Source organism: Diabrotica virgifera, chromosome 2 (genome assembly GCF_917563875.1).
Source record: "Diabrotica virgifera virgifera chromosome 2, PGI_DIABVI_V3a".
Taxonomy (NCBI): Eukaryota; Metazoa; Arthropoda; class Insecta; order Coleoptera; family Chrysomelidae; genus Diabrotica; species Diabrotica virgifera.
In genome coordinates this window covers 68,261,556-68,287,687 of record NC_065444.1, presented here as the reverse complement: position 1 = coordinate 68,287,687, position 26,132 = coordinate 68,261,556, and the positions used below count along the sequence as shown (strand labels likewise).

Below are 26,132 nucleotides of genomic sequence, written 5' to 3'. Positions count from 1 at the left end.
CCTTCGGCTCATACCTATTATTGTGTTCGTACGTCGTCAAAAATATCTATTTAATTCTTCCTCTAGTAATTTTGTCTGATAGGTTCAATATACAGTCCATGTTGTGAGGCCGCTGCGTATGAAAACTTTTCTGATTCTGTTTCTTTGCGGACTCCTGGCAAAAATGTCCCATTTAAACAAATCAGAAGGGTGCCGGGCGAATTTTTTTGACAGAAATTGTTTTTTTTAAACAAATTCAAAAGATCATATTTTTTGCCCCGGAAATTTGTGATTTTAAACAAAAAATATCTCATATCGTTTTTCTCAGAAGTTGATATTTTTCGAGTTGTAAACGATTTGCTAATAACTCCAAAAGTTTTCGTTTTATGAAATCAACTTTACTTAACAAAAATGTACATTTTGAAAAAATAAACAAAAACATGTTTTTAGATTTTCTTTAAGACGAATAGTAATCGAGCTATACTTTATTATATGTTGGCTCTTCTTCGTCAAATGCTAAATATTGTAGTTTCAAAGTAAACATACGAGAAAACTATGCATTTTTCGAGGACAACTTGTTCAAACTAATTTAAAGTATTAGAAATATCTATCTCCAGAAATAAAAAAAGTCTCTAGCTCAAAAATTAAGTAACTTATAATGAAAAGAATGTCAGTCCCTATTTTTCCAGCGAAAAAGTGATTGGAAGCAACCCCCTAATCACCACTCTAATTAAAATTAGTCATTGACCTTACTTGGTCTTTTTTTGCTTATGTATTATTAATAGGTTCTAGAAGTTTGACCAGCTTAGAATGAATAGTTTAAAAAAAATGGATAAAGCAAATAACGAATTTTTGTAGTTTGGAAAATTGCCTTTTTTCAGAATAGCAAGATTAGCATCAGAGATACGAAAAAATGTTCAAATATGAAATTGTAGCCGATTTAATTTCCAAAAATCTGGTTTGCAAAAATTTTTTCTACGGCAAAAATTGAGTGAGCTATCGACAATTAAAACTTGTAATAACATGCAAAAACCACCTTTACCAACCCTTTCAAAGTCACCTCTTTTTGCGACTGAGGATTTTGACATAAAAATAATATTAATAGACTTTATAAATAGACCTTATAAAAACCTACAAAATTATTTTTTACCAAACTTTTAGGATCAAAATTTAAAATGTTAGGGTTAAAAAATCAATATATTTTTTTGAAAAAAAAAAAAAAATGAGAAATCCAATTGGAAGCATAATAATGTAACTTAGCGGGGTTTTTAGTCATTGTCCTTATTCATTCTTATTTATTTATGTATTATTAATATATTCTAGATGTTTGACTGGCTTAGAATGATTCGTTTTTAAAAACAGGAGTTAAAAGTGAATAAGGAATTTTTGTAGCTTGGTAAAAATGTAATTTTCTTCAGAATATAAAGATTTTCATCAGAGATACGAAAAAATGTTTCAATATAAAATTGTAGGTTATTCAATTCTCAAGAAATTGGTTTCAAAAAATTTTTTCTACCGCAAAAATTGAGTGAATCGTAAATGAGTATACCTTTCAAAACATTGATTTTTTCGAAATAAAACTAACATTTTCGATGGCAAATAAATCGAAAACTGTTAATTTTATCAAAAAGATGTTTAGAACATTCTTTACTTAGAATGAATGTTTTTATCAACTTTTGCGGTCAAAATATAATAAAAAATTTCCACCCCCGAGATGGGGTGACAACCACCCCCATGGTAAAAGCGCCTTTTCGCATCATATAGATTTTGATCCTTGGTCTATCTACTACTTATTTTCAAATTTTCAAGCAAATCTATCCGTTCTGTAAAAATTGCGAGGTGAAAAGCTTCGGTTCCTGGCCTATAATATGGCGTAGACGCTATAATTTTGAGATTACCGCCTTTATAGTGAACCTTAGTTGGTCAGCCCAATAGGTAAATATGTTTGATTCAAATTGGGACAGTCACCAGATGTCCTCACAATTTCTGTCAGGGTCGCAACGTCAAAATGCATAGACACCAAGTTGGATACGATCCTATTCATAACACCCCAACTCGCATACATGTTAAGATAAATAAATATGTATATAGAAGAGTATATTTAGAAATTCAATTAACGATGTCATGCTAGTATACATTATATAATAGCATGACATAATTAATTCAATTTCTAAATATATTCTTCCATATATAATAAAAATGTATGGTATGTTTAACAGTAAATGGTTGAGTTCAATTAGTTACCACTATAAACATCCTAGATTAACCGATAATAATATAAAAGGCCCGGTTTCAGGTAAAATTTATTTCAGGCTTTATTATGGGAGTACCGTCCAGTCAGTGTTAATTGCAAAAGACCAACTCTGTCTACCTCGGTGGCTTATCGCTCCGGGTGGGTCTTAACAATGGGCCAGGTTAGATAAATTTAATAATATTTACGACCGCACTAATTGAACTCAACCATTTACTGTTGAACAAACCATACCATTTATCTTTAACTTTATCTTTCTCCTATATATATTTATTTTTCTTAATATGTATGCGAGTTGGGGTGTTATGAATAGGATCGTATCCAACTTGGTGTGTATGCATTTTGACGTTGCGACCCTGACAGAAATTGTGGGGACATCTGGTGACTGTCTCAATTTGAATCAAACAAATTTTCCTATTGGGCTGACCAACTATCCCTATATAAACAATGCTAGTATATATTGGTAGGTCCATCAAAATAAACAGGCTATGGTGGCTAGGCCACTTAGAGAAAATAAACGCGATGGAGCCGCAAAATATTTATAACCAAAGACCAGAAGAAGGATGGAAAAGAGGGCGCCCAGAGCACGATTTAAGCACCAGGTGGAAGACGACTTACCAGTATTAGCGAAATGGGAAAACCAAGGTGAAGAATAGGAAGGAATGGAAGCTGATTCTAGACCCACCAGTGGTTGTAAAGCCCATGATGATGATGATAATGATGATGAATAAAATTAATAGGTAATAGTTGTTTGTATTGTAAAATAAATTCTTAGAAAATATAGAACTGAATTATTTATATAGTTTTTATCTCCCTGATCCTTTTGTAAAAATATGAGGATCACTCTGTAAGATATATTTCTTTATTTGAACATAATATTGAGGATATTGTGCTGTCAACCATTAATAATTATACTATAAATAATAAGTTTGTACAAATATTGAGACTGCATTCCAACCTTTACTGTGTTTCTTGCAGTATTAACATCCTCAAAATTATTGATACAATTTATAGTCACATCTTTTTAGTCGAGAGAAAGTAGAAGGATACCTTCTATTTATAGAGAACGACACTTTCGTGTGTTCGATGTACAATTGTTGATGCAATTAAGGTCATTAACCTTGATCAGTCAAATGTGATACTGACCTCCGGTTTTTATTCATAAAGGAAAGTAGCCGTTGCCGTTGTCGATGAGATTAAAATTGCCATGTTACCATTGTTGGTGATAAAAAAAATTATTCGAAAATGAATATTTATTGATAATAAAAAAATTATGTTTATAGGACCCAAAATGTTACCTACCTGTTATTTTATATTCTATGTATATTAATAATTGATATAATATCTGGCTATCACTTGTAGATTATTTTTTAATTCTAAAATTTTTTCAAATCAAGTTGACAAGCTAATAAATAGTTCTATATGGAAAATGAGAATGGAATGAGATTATTTTGCCATTTCTATACAAACGGAACGATGGAGCAATATTTGCTCAAGGTATAAAATAAAGTGTACAAAAAAGTAAAAGAACTTATCATCAGCATATTTAAAAAACGAGTTCCCTCTGTATTAGTTGACAATAAAAAGAAAATTGTTGTAAATGAGAACAAAATAAAAAAATGATGGCAGCTGTATTATATTAGAGTTGTTTAAATATAACAGAAAAATAATATTACCGAATTCTATTAAAATAATACTAACGGCCCAGAAGTTATGGAATCAGAGGTGGAACACGCTATAAAATTGCTAAAATTAGGAAAGCTTGTAATCCTAATATAAAAGTAAATCATTTTAATGCAATATAATATAATACTGGAGTGATTCCCACAGATTAGCTCAAGTCCATCTATGCCGCAATACCTAAAAAATATGATGCCAGAAAATGCTCAGAATATCAATCAATTGAGCCTAATGACCTCTTAAGAGTACCTAGACACTCTTAAGAGCGTAGGTGCAAAATTTTGGACCAATGCTTTTTAAATGCATTAATTTTTTGCGAATGCTCAGAAAACTAATAAGTATTTTTGAAAAATTTACACCCTGAATGAAAGATTACCAAAATTATTACCGAGGGCCGAAAGTCCCTGAAAACTTATATAATGTTTATTTTAATACGTTACAGGGGTGAAAAAAGAGAAAATTTAGTGTGATTTTTAATTTCAAATATTTCATTCAAAAGAAACCTTTTGCTTATTCTAAGGGACTTTCGGCCCTCGGCAATAATGTAATATTTCATTCTGCGTTTAAATTTTTCAAAAACATTTATTAGTTTTTTTAGGATTCGAAAAAACTGAATGCATTTAGAAAGAATTGGTCCGACGTTTTACGCCTACTCTCTTAAAATTTTCCTACGAATTCTACTATACATCAGAATTAGAGGCAAATAAGAAGAAGATCTCGGGGATACCCAATTTTAGAAATGCTATGGGAACCAGAGAGCCACTTTTTGCGCTAAATATCATATTATAGTAGGGAAGGGAAGTATGCTAAATTTGCAGTTAATCGAGCGCTTTGGGGACCTATTGGGTTGTGAAGGGTATGTCCCAAAACCAAAAAAAGTTTAGTTAAGTTTTCCATTTTAGTGGGGACTTTCTATTTTTTAATTTAATTTTCCATTTCCAACAATCGTTTTTTCCGATTATAGCGCCATCTATCCATAATTCGAAAAAATGTTTCGAATAAAAGTTGCTTATTTTTACGTAAGGAATCCAAATCTGCATTAAAAATTGGATGTTTCTATTTAAGATTTTAATATATCCCCCACCCCACCTTCTTGTGGGGTCGTGTTTGGTGCCATTTGATAGATTTTTCAAAAATATTGAATACGTTTACTTTGCAGTTTTTCGATCTGATGTTCATTTTGCGAAATATCGCGGAATTCTATTTAAAATGTTAAATTTACCCCCTACTCCTCTCCGTGGTAGGTCGTGTTTGGTATCATTCGATAGATTTTTGAAAAATAAAGAACACATATTTTTTAGTTTTTCGATCTGACGTTTATTTCGAGAAATACTCGCTTTTTTTTGTAAAACTTTGTGACTCCCCCCTTTTCTCTTCTGAGTAGATTTTTAAAATATACACTCTTTTGCCTTAACTTACCTTAATCTTATCTTAAGCTGACGATTTCGAGTTTTTCTAAGGATAGATTTTTTTTCCGGCCCCACTTAACGAACTCCCCTGTGTTAAGATCCAATATATGGTCGAGGTATATTTACAGGGTACAACGTTTCTCCCCATATGATAATCTGACGCGCTCGAGTAATTGCAAAAATCCCCGCTTGGGATCCACTACCATTACAAAAATGCCGTGATAATCTACAGCATGAAAAATTATTGCAGATGCTAAAAATTATAGGAGTAGACGACAAAATATTCGTGTCATTAAAAATTTGTACTGGAATTAAACTGCTATCGTAAGAATTGGAGATAACTACACCGACGAAATCTCCATACAACGAGGAGTCAGACAAGGTTGCATTTTATTGCTAAAATTGTTCAATGTTTATTCGGACCAGTCATTTAAAAAGGCACTTGAGAAACAGCCATATGAAATAGGGATGGCGGTTGTTGGCAAAAACACCGGTTTTCGGTTATACCGGTTTTTTTACCTACAGTTTAACCTGGCGGATTTAACCGGTCAAAAAAACCGGTTATTCCAAAAACCGGTGTTAGGTTTTTTAGTCATAGCCAATACCAAATAAGTTACATTTACATTGCGCTTTAGTTTGCGATACTACATGCGAATCGATATCAGTCCATATCAGTATAAAAATCAGTCATCAGTGTTGTAAACTCAGTTTCAGTCAGCTTAAAGTTTCCCATTTATGCACGGGGCGAAAAATTTTACCATTTTTTCTCTAAATTCAGTATTTTTTCCACTTACCCGGTTTGTACCGGTTATTACTTTAAAAAGAAAAAACCGGTTATAACCGGGACAAAAAAACAACCGGAAAAACCGATTATTGCAAAGGAAAAAACCGGTTTTAGGTTTTAACCGGTAGGTTTTTCCCATCCCTAATATGAAATAAAAATCAACGGTGCACTACTTAAGCGGACGATACAGTAATTTTGTCAGAAAATATTCATTATCATTATGCTACCTCTTCTGTCCACTGCTGGACATAGGTATCTCCCATTTTTCGCCACTCTCCACGGTTCTGTGCGTCTTGTTGCCATTTCTTGGATATCCATTTAATGTCGTCCAGCGTCCAGCGTGTTGGTGATCGTCCTCTGCTGCGATTGTCATCTCTTGGGCGCCAGTCAATTAGTTTTCTGGTCCATCTCGAGTCTTTCAGTCTCGCTATGTGACCTGCCCAATTCCATTTCAGCCTGGCTATACGTTCGACAACATCAGTGACTCCTATTCTTTTCCTCAGGTCTTGGTTCCTTACTTTGTCTTTTTTTGTCACGCCGAGAATCGATCTTTCCATGCGCCTTTGTGCCACTCGCATTTTTAGTTCTGTTGTTTTTGTGAGCGTGAGAGTTTCTGCTCTGTATGTCATAATAGGAAGAACACATTGGTCGAATCACAGGCGTAGCCAGGTTTTAGTTTCGGAGGGGGTTCAAAAAAGTAAAACGACTAAAACTACATAAAATAACCTTTATATTCATAATAAAAATTTGAAATATCTTACTTTTCGGAAAGAGTTTAAACCCCAACCCCCCCCCCCCCCCCGGCTACGCCCGTGGGTCGAATGTCTTCCGTTTCATAGCTATCGGGATGTTGCTCTTAAAGATGTCTCTTATTAGTGAACCATACGCCGCCCAAGCAAGTGTTATTCGTCGTTGAAATTCGCAGGTCTGATTGTCCTTGCCTATTCTGATTTCATGACCGAGATAATATATTATGTACTTTTCTGTCAATTCTACCACTTGATTTTGGATGGTTAGGCGTTCGCTGGGAACTAAATTTGTCATAAATTTGGTCTTACTGATGTTCATTTTTAGACCTGTTGTTAAAGAAACGTTTTCTAATTCTTGTAGCATTTGTTGTGCTTCACCCAGATCTTCGGTAATAAGTACTATATCGTCGGCAAAACGCAGATGATTGAGCATTTCTCCATCTATTTTTTAGATTTTTTATTAGAAAATATTGAAGGTCTCTAAATTCTGCTTGATCGTATTCACAAAGTAGGAGAGGAAATGGGCACTAAAATAAACTCAAACAAAACCACATTTTCAATTATTAGTCGTAACCCACATGGAAATGCAGAGCTTCAATTAAATGGAGTCCAAGTTGAAAAAGTTCACAACATAACTTAATTCGGGAAATGTCATAACAGACCAACAATATCCAGACATAGGAACGAAACACACAGATTGGTACAGTGGGATGTTTGGTCTGTATTTTTTATGGTGAAGAAATGTGGACACAAAGTACCTATCGATCATGAACAGACTGAAGCATTGGAAGTGTGAATTCATAGACGGATCCTGAAGATACCTTGGACATGTCATATGACTGTTAAACATTGGAAGAAAAAATGTCTTATTTGGGACAAATAGTGAAGGAAAATCGATACAGAATACTACACTACTCTTTATTACCGGTTTATAGCGTTCTCCGGCGCCTTCCGGCTTCTAACCGCCATTCTTCTCTAACCATAGACCTGGAGGGATTTCTCTTTGCTCGAGTTCTTTTTCATTGCCCTCCCTCCAGGTATTTCTCGGCTTTCCTCATTTCCTTCTACATTGTGGTCGTCCACGTCAAAATCTGTTTAGGAGTCCTATCATCTGGCATTTTCTATATATGGCCGTGGTATCCGATCTCTTCTTGATTTGCCTGCTGCTCTTCTCCAGATGTCTATGTCTGTTCCTAGCAACACTTCCTCTATTCTCTGTTTCATTTGCCAAACTTCACTGTCATATATATAGACCTTAGAAGTGACTAAATGGATCCTATCATAAAAACAATATACGGGATCTTAGAAGTGTAGTAAGGAAACAAGTTTCTTAGTTAAAAAACATTCGTAAATGGACTCAAATATAAAATGTAAAACAACTTAATGTAACTGTAATTGAGACTTTACAATAGATTATAATATTTAAATAATTTAAATCGCATTTTCAGATATTTAATAACAACTTATACATTTTACTACAAATCCAAAACCAAACTACACTTTGTAAGCTTTAACCAAAAATTGGCTTTATCTTGTCATGTCATGTCATGTCACTCTTGTCATTTCCATTTCCTAATTTCTCAGTTGGTCTGTGTCCATTGTACTGGCAAGTACCTAGCATTTTCGAGCAGGGAACCATGTTACCCTTTGAGGATGTGTTCTATTATATCTAATAACATCGACTTGTAGTCAACATGTTTTGTAAAAATAACATATTTAAACCATATATTATAGGGTTACCACTTTAAATGGTGTGCTAGTTTCAAACTACTCTGCAGAATGTAAGTATTCCCACAAGTTTTTTCATTCTAACAGTCAAAATTTTAACCTTTTTCTTTAGTCTAATGTGGAAATAGTTCATTTTAGGCACTGAAGATGTTCTGAATTAGAACGAAAACGTTTTGCAATCCATTTGGATGACTTTTTAGATAGTTTTTAAATAAAAGATTTTATATCAGAATACAAGTTGAAGTTTTTTACTTCTGTATGAGTTTTTAAACTATGGTATACAGCCAACTATTTGGTTTTTCCCATTGATTTTGTAAAACAACTATTCCAAGTAACAGAAGATCGAGAAGCCTTGAGAAGGTTATCGCCAACGTCGAATAATTCTGATATGGCACGTGAAGAAGAAGAAGAATTAAGTAAAAACAAAGTAAATCGTCCGAAGCAAAACAAAAAGCATCGTTTTCTTTTCGTTTAGAATGAATAAAGATTTGCTTTTACTTCATAGTAAATGCATCGATTTTTAGACCGTTTGCTACATTTTTTAACAAGCAAAGAACAGAAATAACAGAAATAACTACGATTTTTAATTGAATGTGACAGGCCTTACATGTGACGCAAGTTATTGCAGAAGTATAAAGTGCTACTAGAGTAATCCATAAAAAATACTTACTATAAAAATAGACAATGCATTAATAAAGTTATGAGCGAGTGGCAGAGGCAGTATTACAAAGCAGACGTACTGATGCCTTGAAGTATTATTATCATTATTATTGTTATTATATAAATAAACAAATTACCTGTGTATTGCTTCTATAAATATCCACAATACTATTAGCTGTATTTAGAGATGGCAAAGTACTGGTGATTTTGTTCCTGGCTGCTGCAATGGTCATCAGGTATGTTCTCGGAATGAATATGGCTCCCAAAAATACACCAGCTGTACCAACCAGTCCCAAACAAAGCATTGGTTCTGTCCAGCCTTCATCGTAGAACATATAAATGGGAAGCCAAATCAGCCACACGATTGTTATAGATATAATAGCGATGCAGAAATATTTTCCTTCCCTGTAATTTCTTTCGCATTTGAAGATGAGAGGGCAAAGACAGAGCAAAAGTAACAGCAGCATGATGTTGTAGCTTAGTAGATAAATGAAAGACTGTCTGAAAAACACTTCTTGACATTTTCCAATTATTTGCAGACTCAGTGCAGCTTGTACACCAAAGATGAAAAGGCATAAAAACGATTGTACTGGTCCAGCTATGTGTGACAGGAATCCGATTTCTTTACAGGCTGTAGCTAGAAGAATACACCTCGAAAGAAGCAAAGAAAATACCATAGCATATCCAAGTGTAATACTTAAAGATTTAGCTAAACAAAGAGGATTTTTCGTAGTACTGTTGTCCTGTAGACTGAACGGTAGGACAGAACAGAATAATATCATGACAGCTACTAGAAGGGAAATTGTGAGAATTGGATTTCCTTCCAAAATATCTCTTCTGCAAATACATATTAGTAGAAATATAATAATGGACATGCAGAATATTACTCCTAGAAGAGATAAAGAGAGAAAGGCATAGACCCAAGCCTCAGATCTAAACGAAAGGTTAGAAATATTATCTATGAAGAATGTGAAGCGTTTTTCCTTAAAATAATTTAGACAGTTGCTAGTGGCTTCATTTATCGAAGCGTTTGGAGATCTATCTTCAAAAGATTGATCAACTAGTGTAATATTGTCGTAGAATATGTTGTACGAAAATATTTTTGTGTAAGGCTGAAGGAAGTTATTCCTTAGAGCCAGCACACTGATATTTGAGGTGTCATTTTCCACTCTGTAAATATCATACACAAAGTTTGAAGTTAGAGGTTCAATTTTTAGAATATCTAGAATACCATTCGGTGACATTAATACTGGTCGGTATTTTCTATTAAATTTGCTTCTTAGGCAATTCACTTTGTATGACGTATCATTACAATTCTTTTCTACGTATTTTTCGATGTTTTTCGAAAACGTAAGAATGGATTTAGCCGTCGATAGGAACATTGGTGATGGGAGAATATTTTCTCTAGTTTTATACTTCGTTGATGCTGGATGATGAGGTGGTATGATAACGAAACTTGATTCGGGCAATCCTGCAAAGTAATGAAATTATAATTAAAGTAAAAACTGTATATTTTATACACATTTTATTTATTTTTGACTCTTTTTAGCCACAATGATACCCTATCATCCTATTCTCTCCATTCCAGAATACTTATTCTGGGAGAAAATATTTTTTATCTATCATTTGAAATGGTTCAAAAGAATTCAATTATTTAACCTCATCCAGAAACTAAAAATTTTAAATGTATTGTAACACATTTTTGTCCCACACTGTAGACATAAGAATATCGCTTCATATGCCAAGTAAATTCAAGGAATTTATTTCTGTTCCGAAAAATACGTGAGGTATATGTAATTGTAGTTTTGTTAAAGTTAGTTTTGTTAAAAAAGACGTTATATTATTTTGTAGTAATATATACATGCGATTTCCTGTGTTTAATTTCTCGCCCGTTCAGTTTGTGATGTAAAAAAGAGTTACATTGTAGTTAATGGTCTTTGGCGCCACGATTTTTGGAGTTTAGATACACATACGTGCTAATATCAGTATCAGAGAGAGCAAGTGTAGGATTGTGGACTCAGCAATATTTTTCTTGAGAACTGTGGAACTGGGAGAGGTTTGCTGACTTTGCGAACTGATTTTTGACGGTTCCCTACTAAGTAGGTTGGGTTAGAATGTTTTGTTTTTCCCTATTGGTCAATAATAAGTGTAGGAAGCATAGTTATTTTTTTTATTAGTCAATGATGAAAGAGGGAAGGATTGAACTTTTCTCTTATTGGTTAATTGGATGAGTAGGGTAGAATGAGGAAATGGGAGAGGGCTTTGGAAGGAAGCGTTTTGGTTTGAGGAGATTCATTCAAGTTGTGAGATTAATAAATTCAAGTTTGAGCTTTGAGTTCAAAGAGAGAGGTTTGTTGTTGCCTCAGCAGAAGCCGCTTTGGCGGTTTTCTGAGAAAGTTAAGTTGGAATATTAAGTTCTGACGTAGTTCTTAATCAAGTTTTTAAAGTTCCTGAAATGTAGTGTTAGAAACAGTTCTCCTTTCGTGACTTCCTAGTCACAAGCCAAATGCCGCTGTTAGGCAATATGAGCAGATTTGTAAGTTTATTTATTTATTTTTGCTGAAACTTTTCATGGAAATAAACATTTTTGTACTATTCTTTATCTAAATTCAGTGAAAAGTGCGTGCTTTGGACATTCACAACGCGAAGAATAAGGACAGGACTATATGACAAGGTATTGTTTGTAAACCTTTTTTTATTGTCCTTGTAAACAGAATCTCTTATATTGTCTATAAGAGATCCATCATTTCATTTTTTATTTTAATTTTTATAAAAAGTTGATTCATTTTTAATAATTTTTTTTGATTGATAATATTGTTATCTGATCCCTTTTCTCTTATTCATAAGTGAAGAAATCAACATGAGAACACTAAGGTAAGTCATGTTATATTTATATTTATGTAAATGTGTTTGTATCTTATGATAACTATATATTTTTATTAACTTTTTAGTTTAGTTATTTTTTTTAAAGTTTTAAGTATATTTCGTCTTTCATTTTCGTTTTATCCAATGGCGCCCTCCGAGCATTTGAGTTTATATTATATTTAAAATCTATTAAGAATCCACACCCCTAGATCTCTGAAGACTTAGAGCTACCGAGGTACTCCGAAAAGTTACGTAGCGCCAAGTATAGATATTTTTATGTTTGTTTAATTTGTTGTGTTACATATTATTTTTTTTCGTTTGTTATCCACGCTGGTGCTACACATTTACGACCATTTTATTCTTTGACGTGTTGATTTTTAAACCCATTTCGTTGCTTATTTCGCTCATTTTAAATAGTAATCTGTCGATTACTGTTCCCGTGTTACCTATCAGGATGGTGATCATCCATGTAATACAAGTTCGATATTTTTCTTCCTAGAGTGCATGTTTTTTCCTCCGTTTTCCATTTTCTTCCTCTCTCATTTTACCTTTTGTAGATGTGTTCAAATTGCCAATAAAGTAAAACCAGACAATGAAGTACCCCAATCTCTGTCAATAGGCTCTAAATTTATTTCACTTCACCTGCTCAAAGGCTTTTTTATAGTTGATAAAATATTGTCTTCTTTTTCTTCAAGTGCCCTATCCGCTGAGAACATGGGCTCTTAACAGAGTAATTCTGATCTTCTTTACAGTACTTCTGAATGGTTTAACCAATATTAATTTTAACCACTTCCACAGGTTTTGGAGCCACGAGTGTTTTCTTCTGCCTGACCCTCGCATGCTCTCTATTTTTCCCTGGATAATCAATTGAAGTGTTTATTATTTGAGCTCACGATTTCTTTCACTTTTCCAATTCTGTGGATTACCTTTATATTGATGAACGTTCGGTCCAGGATGTACGAAGATTGCGTCGGTACACCCACATTTTGAACGCATCTAGTTTATTTTTTCATCCAAGACCTCTGCATAAAATTAGAGGGTCGAAAAAATGTAGCATTTACATAGACATAGTTTTAGAAGAAGAGACAAATCCTTCTTTACGAGTAGTTGTTTCATATTATTAAATGCTGTTCTAGCTCGTTCTGTTCTCGCCTGGCCTTTCGGTGGCTTGTTCCAATTTTGCATTTGTATTGGTATAAAAGTAATATAGATGATCCCAGACCCTTTTTTCAGTGCATCAATAATTTTGACGTCATATAGGATTTTAAGAATGTCGCAAATCATTACATGACATTTTAGTTAAATCTGACACTGACAGTTGTTAGAATATTTAACTTTATATAAACATCAATATTTATACAAATATTTGCCAGAATATTAATATTTAAAATATTTTAATGTAAAAATAAATAAATATAAAATAAAATTTCACTATACAATGTCCGAATATACCAATGACAAAATACTTATATTTACGTCGCTGAAAAACACTAACCTAGAAATTACAATTGTCATTTTACCATATGATTTGTGAAAATACGATCCTAATCGATTACTTTATGTCAAATTATCTTTATTCGCATCATTGATTGGTTACGTATTTAGAGTATTGTAATCGCCAACCAATGTATAATAATCACAGAGGTACGTTTTTTCTGTTACTTCCATCTGCAATGAGTTAGAGAGAATTCGATAATCTGTGACGCACTAAAAAAAGGGTTTGGGATCATCTATACATAAGATTATACAGGGTCAATTAGTACGTATGTTGTTTATCCGTAATTGTCGAGCAGATTGTTGCTTTTTTGCTTATCAGCATTAATTTTGTATTCTTAGCACTGACTCCATTAACTCTTTCCATTGCCTGTTGTCATTCATCTATGCTACTAGACATGATCATCGTATCATCGGCAGATCTTATATTGTTCGTTAACTCGTTTATTTTTATGCCATCTGTGGCATTTGTCATACATTTTTTAAATATTTCCTTGTAGCAAATATTGGGGTTTCATTTCCTCCTGAGCAGCGAAGTAAGAGAAAGGCAAGAGCTTGCGTAGGACTGTTTTTGCTGGAAAGAGTCTTCTTCTTCAAGTGCCATATCTGCGATGGAGGTTGGCAATCGTCATAGCTATTCGGACTTTAGAGAAGTCTGCTCTGAAAAGTTTATTTAATGTACATCCGTACCATTCTTTGAGGTTGCGCAGCCATGACATTCTACGTCTCCTTACACTTCTTTTTCTTTGGATCTTTCCTGCATAATGAGTTGGAGAAAGTGGAAAGGGTACTCACCAGCTATTAGCGGTTATATTACTATATATTATTACAAAATGCGAAGAAATAGATATCAATCAAATAATCCAATTTTTAATAGTCCATGTGGTGAGACCGCTCCCGTCTGAAAAAATTTCTGATTCGGTTTCTTTGTGGATTCCTATTCAAAAATGTTCCCTTTTGCACAAATCTGAAGGGTGCCGGGTGAAATTTTTGGGCAGAAATTGCTTAAACAATTTTTTTAAACAAATACAAAAGATCATGTTTTTTGCTCTAGAGCATATGTTTTTAGATTTTTGGGACATCCTAAATAAGAAAGGTATCTTGTATTTTTTCTCAAAAATTGATAGTTTTCGAGTTATAGGCGATTTAATATCTGAAAATTGCGAAAATATGCATTTTCGAGGCTAAAAAACTCATACATAAATTAGTATTTTTGAGGTTTCCAGACACATAAATTGAAGACTAAACGTTCAGCTTCAAGATTCTGAAGAGTGATTGGGTCTAACTTTAATATAAACCGTTGTTTTTTAATTGTTAAATATGCATGTCCATCCGATTTTTTTGCCGGTGCGGCGCGCTTTATTTCAAAAACCTCCAATTTTTTCCGAAACATAGTTTTTCTAGATATTTTAGGACATTCTAAATAAAATCAGTTTCTTGACATTTTTCTCAAAAGTTAATAGTTTTAAAATTATAAGCGATTTAAAATCCGAAAAATGACAAAAAACGCATTTTTGGATTTTAAATCGCTTATAACTTAAAACTGTTAAGTTTTGAGAAAAATGTCAAAAAATTTATTTTATTCAGAATGTCCTAAAAAATCTAGAAAAAATATTTTTCGCAGAAAAATTGGAGATTTTTGAAATAGAGCGCGTCGCACCGGCAAAAAAATCGGATGGTCATGCATATTTAACAATTAAAAAACAACGGTTTAAATTAAGGTTAGAGGCAATCACTCTTCAGAATCTTGAAGCTGAATGTTTAAACTTCAATTTCTGGCAACCTCAAAAATACTAATTTAAATATGAGTTTTTAAGCCTCAAAAATGCGTATTCTCGCATTTTTCAGATTTTAAATCGCCTATAACTCGAAAACTATCAATTTTTGAGAAAAATTACAAGATACCTTTCTTGTTTTGACATTTTTGGGGGACATTTTTGAATAGGAGTCCACAAAGAAACCGAATCAGAAATTTTCACAGACGGGAGCGGTCTCACCACATGGACTATCAACTAATTTTGATTAATAAAAAATTCCTGAGAGGTTTTGTTAACGGTTTAAAATTTTTCTAACTATATAATAGGTTACTCTTACCTGTTGGAACAGATCCATCGAGAGGTACAAATATGGCATCTACTTCATCTGATTCTGAATATTCTTGAAACTTGATAAATTCCTCTATTTGTTTAATATTACCAAAAAAGGTGTAGGTTGCTGAGTTGTTAAATGTTACTGGACAAGTATGTCTGAAATAGATAGACACATATTATTATTAGTGTGTAAAAAAACCAAAGCAAGCTGAAAGTAAAGGTACTGTTGCGTTATTAATTTGAGAAAGTCATTTGACTATATTGTACTCGTAGTTCAACTATTTATTTCTGTTGTTTTAGTTCCTTTTTTTTTTTTCAAAAACTAATATTACTATTTGACGTTTTGATCTCCAGATTGAAAGTCGTCCTCGAAATACAATTATTAAAGTTGTATAAAACAAATTTCATTTTCTTATAATTATGTAATTTGTATTTACCTCATTAATTTATAATTATAGTTTCGACGAATACAAAGAACCAAGGACCCCGCAGAAACCTTATGGGAAATGGCTCTCTGTCAAATGCTCAGAAACTTTGGGTTCTGGTTGTCCTTGATGTGTAAAACAAAAGACTCAATGGGCGCGTAGCTCCAAAAAATCATGGTTTTAAGATATAAGCCTCTGAAGTTATATGTACAGTGAGGACGTTTGAGTTGGAATAAATTCTTTTTCTCGAGAATGGGCGACTCTGGAGATAAATTACGAAGCAGGTCGATTTTAATTGTTAAACTATAATCTTTTGGCATATATATCATACTAGTGACGTCATCCATCTGGGCGTGATGACGCAATCGACTATTTTTTTAAATAAGAATAGGGGGCGTGTGATAGCTCATTTGAAAGGTTATTCAATTCTCCTCCATCACAGCTTATACATTCAGTATTGTTTTATATATTAATGTATCGTCCTTACCTTTAGTTCTTATTATTTTCAAGTTTTTTTTCAGTTAGTTAGCAAATAATATTTGATAATTCAATAATAATAGCTGATAATTCAAAACTGACTAACATGTTGTTGGAGTTGTAACCTCCAACTTCCTCTTGTAAATGTTGTGAGTTCTAAAGTCGTAATTTTGACTTAAAATAACGGTAATTTTACAGCAGAGTTTTGCGTTATAAAATATTTTTCACTTTTTTGATACGTACTGATAGTTTAGCTCTTAAACTTTCATTGGGTATGCGTAAAACAAGCGCGTCTTCAATATTTTCTAAATAATGTTATTACGAAAAAAAATCTCTGAGAGATAGATAGAGATAGATAGAGAGAGAAAGATTTATTGTTTCTGAAATGAATTACATTTAAAAAAACAACATAACACAGTACAGATAAAAGTACAAGGGGGACGGGTACGTAGTTTTAGCTCTAATGCTATTTAAATGAGATTCATTTTTTTCGAATCCTGAGAAAACTAATAAGTATTTTTGAAAAATTTAAACGCAGAATGAAAGATTACGTTCTTACCGAGGACAGAAACTCTCTTAAAACTTCTGTAGTGTTTATTTTAATAAGTTACAGTGGTGAAAAACTAAGATAAAATGTAGTGTGATTTTTAATTTCAAATATCTCATTCAAAAGAAACTTCTTATTTATTCTAAGGGACTTTCAGCCCTCGATAATAATTTAGTATTTCATTCTGCGTTTAAATTTTTTTAAATATTTATTAGTTTGATCAGGATTCAAAAAAATGGACACCATGTTCGTGGTAATATTTATATTAATATGATAATAATAGAATATGGTGACACGACAGTGACAATTTTAAATATTTGACATTGTATCGGGAATATTTTGAATTGTTGATTAAATAATATTGATAGTGTATTTGATAAATAATTGATTTAAGACGTGAACTTAATAAAAAGTTCTTTATTGTTTATTATTTATGGAAGATCCAAGCAGAGAATACAGCAGGATATATTCTGTGATCCAAGTATTTTGTTGTTAAAGATGTTCAAAATTGTAAGCGTTCCATAGTAACAATATACTATTAAAAAATCACTTTATCACTTTTCCTCTTTTCTCGATTAAGTATTAGTTTTTGAAATTTTAAGTATTAGTTTTTAGTTAGTGAAAAAATATCATATTAATTAACTGAATTTATGATGCAATTATACAAGTAACAGTTATACAACTACAGTCAAAAGCCATCTCTTTAAAGTTAATGATGACATTTGTCAAGTAATGTTTACATATCCATACCAGTGAGAATTTTACTCCCGCATTGCATTTTAAGACAGAAAAAGTAGGGATAGACTTAAAATATTTGCGCCCACGCCCTTAAAATAAAAAATTATAAAATTTCCATAACAACAAAGTTATCAATTAGCGCAACTCTTCTAAAAAATTCCTCGATACTATAGTAACAGTTACATAGGTAAAAAATCAATGGGAAAATCCCAATAGTTGGCTGTATACCATAGTTTAAAAAACCAATACAGAAGTAAAAACTTCGAGATGTATTCTGGTATAAAATCGTTTATTTAAAACTATAAAATGTCATGAATTGCAGAACGTTTTCGTTCTAAACAGAACATCTTCAGTGCCTAGAATGAAGTATTTCCACGTTAGTTTATAGCAAAAGGTTAAAACTGTGACTGTTAAAATGAAAAATGTGGGAATACTTACATCCTGCCGAGTATTTTGAAACTAGCACACTGTAAATAGTGTTAACATCATCGTATATGGTTTACATAAAGTAATATATTAAAATGTTATGACTACAAGTCGATGTTGATAGATAAAGTGGAACACATGCTAAAAGGGTGCCATGGTTCCCTGCTCGAAGATGCTAGGTACTTGCCAATTCAATGGGCACAGACCAACTGAGAAATTAGGAAGTGGATATACAATTTGACAAGGGTGACATGACATGATAAGATAAAGCCAATTTTGGTTAAAGTTTCATTTGATTTTGGATTTTTTAATAAAATGCAAAGGTTTGTCTGCAAAAATAATTTAAATTATTTGAATAATAAAATCTACTGTAAAGTTTAAATTAGCAACTCTCTATTCCAGAATAACTTATAGATTCATTACATTTAATGAAGATATATATTTCATGGTTTAAGTTATGACGTCATCGGATGTGAAATGACGAAATGAAAGTTGAGTTTTGTTGAAACAAGGAAATACACTACATAATAAAAGATAATTAGACTTGCGTGGAAAAACAAAGCTAAACAAACCGAAAAAACCAGAATTTAAGAGTATTTTTATGTGATGTACTGTTGGTTGTCTAACAAGGCAAGCAGGCAACAGGTTGAAGGTAAACGGTAGAATATTGCGAGAAAACAGTATATATACAAAGGTGGCTATTTATTGTGTTAAATTTATTATTATACTATTGCAATTAATAATTATGTCTGTTAAAAGTTGGAAAATAATTGTTAACAAAATTAAATAACTAAAGATTACTGTTAGTGAGGTAGATATATGTGTGAAGGATATGATTGTATATAGTATTGTGGAATGAATAAAAGTATGTAATAATATAATAAAATTAAACTATGTGACATAAAGTCTAATTCATCTTTATGTAGTTTTGAAAGGACTGAATGAATTGGAAGTAATGTATCTTGATAGTCTACCAATGTAGATTAGTGAATAAAATAATTAGAATAAGAGCTACATAGGTCAAATTGTGGGTTGGTGTCAGTATGCAAAGAAGAATCTAAATTGAATAAGTATATGAAATAGAGAAGTGTGAGATTGATTTCTATTGGTGATAGTGGAGTGAACAGACTGAACTAAATGAAATATATTTAAGTGCAGAGCTTTATGAACGTATGTGATTGCAACTGAAATCAAACAAATGTAAAATGTGAAAAAATTATTTTAAATTGGGATAAATGGATATTGGAAGTTGCCTGATACGAATGGAAATGAAAAGATAGATGAAAAAAGGAGAATAGTGAATGCATTAAAACTTAAATGTTATAGTCTAAAAGAAGTTTGACTGAATGGGTCGTAATGGATGCAGGTGTGCAGTATCCTACTGTTAAGTAAAGTCTAAGAATCTAAAAAGAAAGAAGTGACAGAATGTTACTAAGTAAGAAAAGTGATATATATGACAGACCAGAGTGATTGGCTATATGGTGTTTTTCATTGTAAACGGAGATGAGAGAAAATGAGTAAGTAACATAACAGGCAACAGGATAAAATGAGTGTAAAGAACATTCCAAAGAGACAATAAACCAGACAGATTTAAGGATTAATAATAATAAGAGCCATTTAAATAAATTATGAAAGAAATGGTGAGATGAGATATAGAGGACCTGAAAAAAGACAGAGACACGGGGTCAAACCAGAAATGACTAGGAGTGGAGAAAAATATGAAGGATAGGAAAATAGCAGAATCAAAACTGTGTTAGGGATGGGATAGTGGTGAGGCAGTAATGAAGTTGAAAAGAAGATGCAAGTTGAGATATGTGTTAATGGGTGATTAGTCCTAGTACTAAGTACTCTGAAAATAATTCAGTCGTGAGATAATAGACCGTTTCCACACTTTACGAATGCACTGTATATGTCCATAACTTTTACTAAAAAACTTAATTATAAAATTAATTTTGAATACAGTATTAAAGGGACACCATTGTCCCAAGGCTCATCTATTAGGGACCTTGAAGTCTCAATGGACTCCACACTCTCTTTTGTCAATCACATTGACATCATAGTTTCTAGAGCACTTAGGATGCTTGGATTCATTAAGCGAAGCACACATGACTTTAGGAGTATTAATGCTATTTGAGTGCTGTACTGTAGTCTTGTCAGGCCTTTGTTGGAATATTGTTCTTCAGTTTGGAGCCCACATTATACTTGACACATTCACAGAATTGAGCAGGTGCACAGAAAGTTTCTTAGGTACCTAGCATATAAAAATCCAATATACCTCGCGTAAATGAGTTTTCATATGATTTTGCATTATTACAAGATACATTTTCCCTGCCTACTTTGAAAGTGAGGAGGGATCAGACAGAACTAAAAATATTTTTTAAACTCATTAATAGTATGATTGACTGTCCTTTACTAATTTCCACAATGTTGTTATCAGTTCCAATTAGAAACACCAGATCAAGTAACGTATTTCATCAGCCATTTAGGAGAACCAATGTTGGCCTTAATTCTTATACAGTCGAACCCGCTTATTGGAATAGCCTTCGTGCCAAGCAACGGTATTCCTATAACCGGGATATTCTAAAAAGCGGGTTCGACACCTATTGTGTCATGAATGGCTAACTGTTATGCTGATAGTTTGGATTTTTTTAATGAAAGCTTTAGTAAATTTGTGAGCCTGTTAAGCAAATTGTGATATACATTTTTCAATGTGATGGTGTAGGAATATTGTAATAACGTGTAACTAATGATTTTGTACCTGTCAGTTTCATATATCAATGTTGTATTGTTTTATTATTTGAACTTTAACTTTATTCTTCTAAGCACTTTTTAGACTGTATTTAGACTGTTTTTATGTTAAGATTTTATTAACTGACTAATTCTATTGAGGTTTTTAAACTGTAAATTGTACTAAAAGTAGGCAAGGCCCGTTAATAAATAAATAAATAAATAAATAACTAAAAAAATTTATATATATATATATATATATATATATATATATATATATACAGTGCCGGTTTAACACAGTCTGCCGCCCGGTGCTGATACGGATGCCACGCCCAGGCTCAAAAATATTTCTTAACTTTATTTCAATTCAACAAAACATATTTTGAATACAAGTTTATTAAAATAAAAAAAACAATTACAACTTTTTTTGGTTTCAAACTTAAGTGAAAACTAACAATATACAAGGAAAAAATTAAGGGCGAACTTCACAAAGTAAAATAAAAATTTACTTAATAACATTCAAACAGGTAACATCAGGTAGGTAAGCAAATACCTTTACTATTGAAAAGCTTGTTTTCTTGATTTTACTGAAGCGAAGTTTTCGATGATATCAGTTATATTTAATTCATTTAGCAGGTCCTCGTTAATGGATAAGACTGCTAAGGAGTTCAAATTTTCTTGGGAAATTGCATTCCTTAAGTAGGTCTTTACCCTTTTTAGTGTCGAAAGAGAGCGTTCGCCACTTGCATTTGCGACCATTATGGAGAAAAAAATACGCAGGCAAATATTAACGTTTGGAAAAGAAGATATTAATTTATTTTCGTATAAAGCCTGTACCAATTCTAAAGCAGTGTCTATTTTTAATTGGGGAAGAGACGTTAACAAATGATTTAAATGAACACATTCTTGGGGAAAATACTCGTCCAAATCCTCCTTGTAGTTTTGTTGTAATTCGGTTGCCGATCTGAAAATATCTTCATCTTCCGTAGCTTTTAGTTTAAACAAAAATTCAAATGCTCTTGAACAAGATTTATAACTATCAGATCGGCGAATAATCTCCAACTTAGATTGTCTATTATACAAACATAACATTATGCTCGCATTTTTTCTTTTTGGCTTAAGCTTGCCTCCGAATTCATTTCTCCTAATTGCAATTTTTTTTTGATAATCCTCTTCTCAGCATAATTTTCGTTCCCTGTTAAGAACATTCCTAAGGCCTCGTAGTGATCAAAACGATCACGTAAGAAATCAAAGTACATAATCTGCTAAAGATGATAACAGATGAGCGGTTGTGCCATCCATATTTTCCTTTTGTACTGATTTATTCACTTCATTAACCCTTTGTAAAACGTCAAGCCAAAATGATAAAATTATTCCGTTTCCCAACAAATCAACTTTTTCCGATAGAGAAGCTGCTTCAACTGTTACTATGTTTTTCTCATTTATATCCGTTGATATTCCAATCAAACATGTTTTAATCAAACCGTAATTGCTTTTTAACGCTTTTACAGCATCAAAACGAGAAGACCAACGGGTTGTATTCACTCTCTTAGGTAACAGTGTCTGCCCCGACTCAGCCGAATCCTTTATTGCACGAGACAATAACTCCCACCTATGTGTAGACACGGAGAAAAAATTGTAGAGAGCTTGTACCAACATAAAAAAAGATGTTGCTTCCAAACAACAATCTGCTGCATTTTGGACAACTAAATTTAAAGAGTGAGCAGCACACGGCACAAAGAGAGCTAAATCATTGTAAGCTTTAATACGTGCTTGCAAACCAGAATACTTTCCACTCATATTACTGGCATTGTCGTAAGACTGGCCTCTATAGTTCTTAATATCTAATTTCAAAGACTCTAACATCCCAATAACTGTTTCCTCAAGTTGTTGTGAGCTATGCCCAGTGTTTTTATAAAATCCCACGAATCTTTCCACGGGATTCCCTTTATTGTCACAATATCTCAAAATCACTGTAAGTTGGTCATGGTGTGTTATGTCAGGGGTTGAATCTACACTTATAGAATAGTATTTATTTGCCTTAATTTGTCTAACAATTTCATCAATGACTCGATTGGATAAAATATTCAGTAATTCGTTACATATACCTTTTGATAGATATGACGATTTGCCCTTACCTAAATTTGCTCGTTTATTAATATGATCTTTCAAAAATGGATCATATTCTGACAATAGTTCCAGTAAACCTAAGTAGTTTCCATTCCGTTTTTCGCCAATTCTTTCATGAGTACCTCTAAATGCCAATTCCCTGGTAGCCAGAAACTTTATTACACTTATGATTATTTCTAGCACTTTCACCCAATATTCTTTCGCAGTGCTAATTTCCTTTTCGAGTTCTACATCAACTCTTCCTTGCTTTAATAAGCGAGTCATATACATTTTCAGATTATCTATATGATCATTGGATCTTTCATGTTCGTCTAATCTTTCCTTACTTTTATTCCATAATGAAAATCCTGTTTTAAATTGGTTCTTTTTATTTCCAAATAATACACAATAAAGACAAAATATATTGCCAGTGCTCTCGGAGTAAATTGCCCAATCGCGGCGAACCACCTCTCCATTAACAAGTCTTTTATAAAATATTTGCTTACCGGCATACCTGTGTTGTTCCCCGAAATTTCTTTTTGACATTGAAAAGTCCATATCTGTAAGATTCTGTTCGACCCATTTTTCTAGAATCATTTCTGCATAATTATGGGAATCTTGCCAAAGTGCCGGATCTTTAAAATTAAGTAAATCCTGTTTTGGATCTGAAAAGAAATAAAAAAAATTATTTGTCATTGTCCTGTTTTATTTACCATACCTCGTTAAAAAAAATTAAATATGACTTACCCCAGTTACTGGTGGTTGCTTCTTCATATTCTAATACTTTTGAAACAGGTGATACTAAGTGCTCTGGCTCTAACACTAATTTTGAAGTCTCCAAAATAAGTTCATGTGGTTGAATATGAATATATTTATCACTAGTAGCACTAGAACTACTACCGGGTTGGGAAATATTTGTAGTGTCGTCTTCTTGATTTCCATCAGGTGTAAAAAATGCTGTCATTTTGGGTATACCTTTCAAAATTTTATTTTTTCTTTCTTGCTTTTCTTGTTTCCTTTTACGCCAGAAAGATCCAGGTTGTCTCCGCCCTTCCATATTTTTCTATTGAATATTGACTACGCCTTATTATTTTCTGGTTCAAGTGTTCAAGTAGTAAGCAGTTTCAGTTAATAATAAAACAGAAAAATATTTATTATTATATCATGTGGATTTGTATGCAAATTTGATTTTACCATAATCATATAATTTCGGAACAGCACGCGCTTCGCGCGTACCGCCCTAGAACCTTCAACCGCCCGGTGCTACAGCACCCAAAAGACCCCTGGTTAAACCGGCGCTGTATATATATATATCTGGATTTGTCCCAGTCTCGAGGAAAATTTTATTACCCGAGATATTTAAAACGCTTTCCTCCTCCTCGTTATTAAAAACTCGTAGATTAAAATGAAAAAAAAACATCTTCTTGTTAATATGACCAATTTAAATCCTTTTAGGTCAAGCCACTAACATTTTATTTCGTACCATATACTGAAAGTACCGATTATTTCTTTTATAACCTGATAGGTATTAAATTTCAAATAAATTTCAAATTAAGAAACGTTTACGGCTATAATTTATTGAACACTATTATTTTATATCACCAAAAATTTGTTTTAACGCGTTAATGAAAGAAGATTTTTATTGCATCGCTAATAGTTTTTCTCCTTATTTTATCTAGTAATAATAATTATAGATTGAGTGCAAGTAACGGTTTTTTCAATTGTTTGTCCATGATGTTTAAAATTTTACGAGGTATTTTAGAAGTTGTTATTAACAGTTATGTTAAAGTAAATCTAGAATTTTCGGTTTATTGATTCAGTGAAAAGAGACAATTTTTTATCAGTGGTGGAGCTGAACGTATTAGTCTAAGAGCTAGTGAACCCTCCGACTAACGGTCGTCCTGTAAGGCTAGAAATTTTTCTAGTGATAATTCATAGCACACCAAGGCTAAAAACCATGACCTGGCAGGCCTCAGCGGTGCACGTGTATCTACCAGGTGAATCGAAAAGTGCAAATTTAGGGGGTAAAATAAACTTTCTCCTGTACGGTTTAAATTTAAGTATGTGTTTGAGTAGGTCATTTAGAAGAAATGTGTACAATGACAGGCGATTCTGAAGAGCATAAGACCTTGCCAGGCGAGGGGAAAGATTAGGGGTGTTTCCTAAAATTATTCTTTTTGCATCGAACTAATTTTTTTTAGGTTTTTTGAACCATTCCAAATAGAAAAGGTCTTTAGTGATTTTTCTCTTAAGTTAATAGTTTTTGTTATATAAGCGAATGAAAATTTTGAAAATTGCGAAATCGGCCATTTTTAACCCTAAATCGGACATTTATCTAAAAATTTCAAAGTTGCCAAGGTAGGTAGATATTCTTTAAACATTTATTGATGAAATCCCAAAGAGTATTTTGCAATACAATATCGGAAACGCTTTTGTTTTTTAATTGCTAATCAAGCGGGCGCGACACTGTGGTATAAGTGAGGACGTTTGAGTTGACATAAATTCATTATCTCGAGAATGGGCAAATTTAAAGAGAAATCCTCAGATAGGTCGATTTTTATTTTTATATTAGGACTTTTTGACATATATATAATACTAGTGACGTCATCCATCTGAGCGTGATGACGTAACCGATGATTTTTTTAAATGAGAGTAGGGATTGTCTGATAGCTCATTTGAAAGGTTATTTAATTCTCTATTCACTAATATAAACATTAACGTAATTATTTATACAGGGTGTACAAAAAATTTTTTTTTTATTAAATTAACTTTGATTAAATTTGACAAATAGAAGAAAATTTTTTTTGTACACCCTGTATGAAAAATTATATTAATGTTTATATTACTGAATAGAGAATTAAATAACCTTTCAAATGAGCTATCACACAACCCCTACTCTTATTTAAAAAAATCATCGATTACGTCATCACGCCCAGATGGATGACGTCACTAGTATTATATATATGCCAAAAGTCCTAATTCAAAAATAAAAAT

At 32.5% G+C, this 26,132-nt stretch overlaps 1 protein-coding gene across 1 annotated transcript in view; it reads right to left on the bottom strand.

The window, feature by feature from the left end:
* The window catches only part of LOC126880059 (protein bride of sevenless), a 123,369-nt gene that overhangs the window by 28,507 nt on the left and 68,730 nt on the right, over positions 1 to 26,132 (bottom strand). The window contains exons 2-3 of the mRNA XM_050643714.1: positions 15,694 to 15,845; positions 9,378 to 10,711 (exon numbers count right to left, since the gene is read on the bottom strand). Of these exons, the coding sequence (XP_050499671.1) occupies positions 9,378 to 10,711; positions 15,694 to 15,845 (1,486 nt within the window). The remainder of the gene's footprint in view (positions 1 to 9,377; positions 10,712 to 15,693; positions 15,846 to 26,132) is intronic.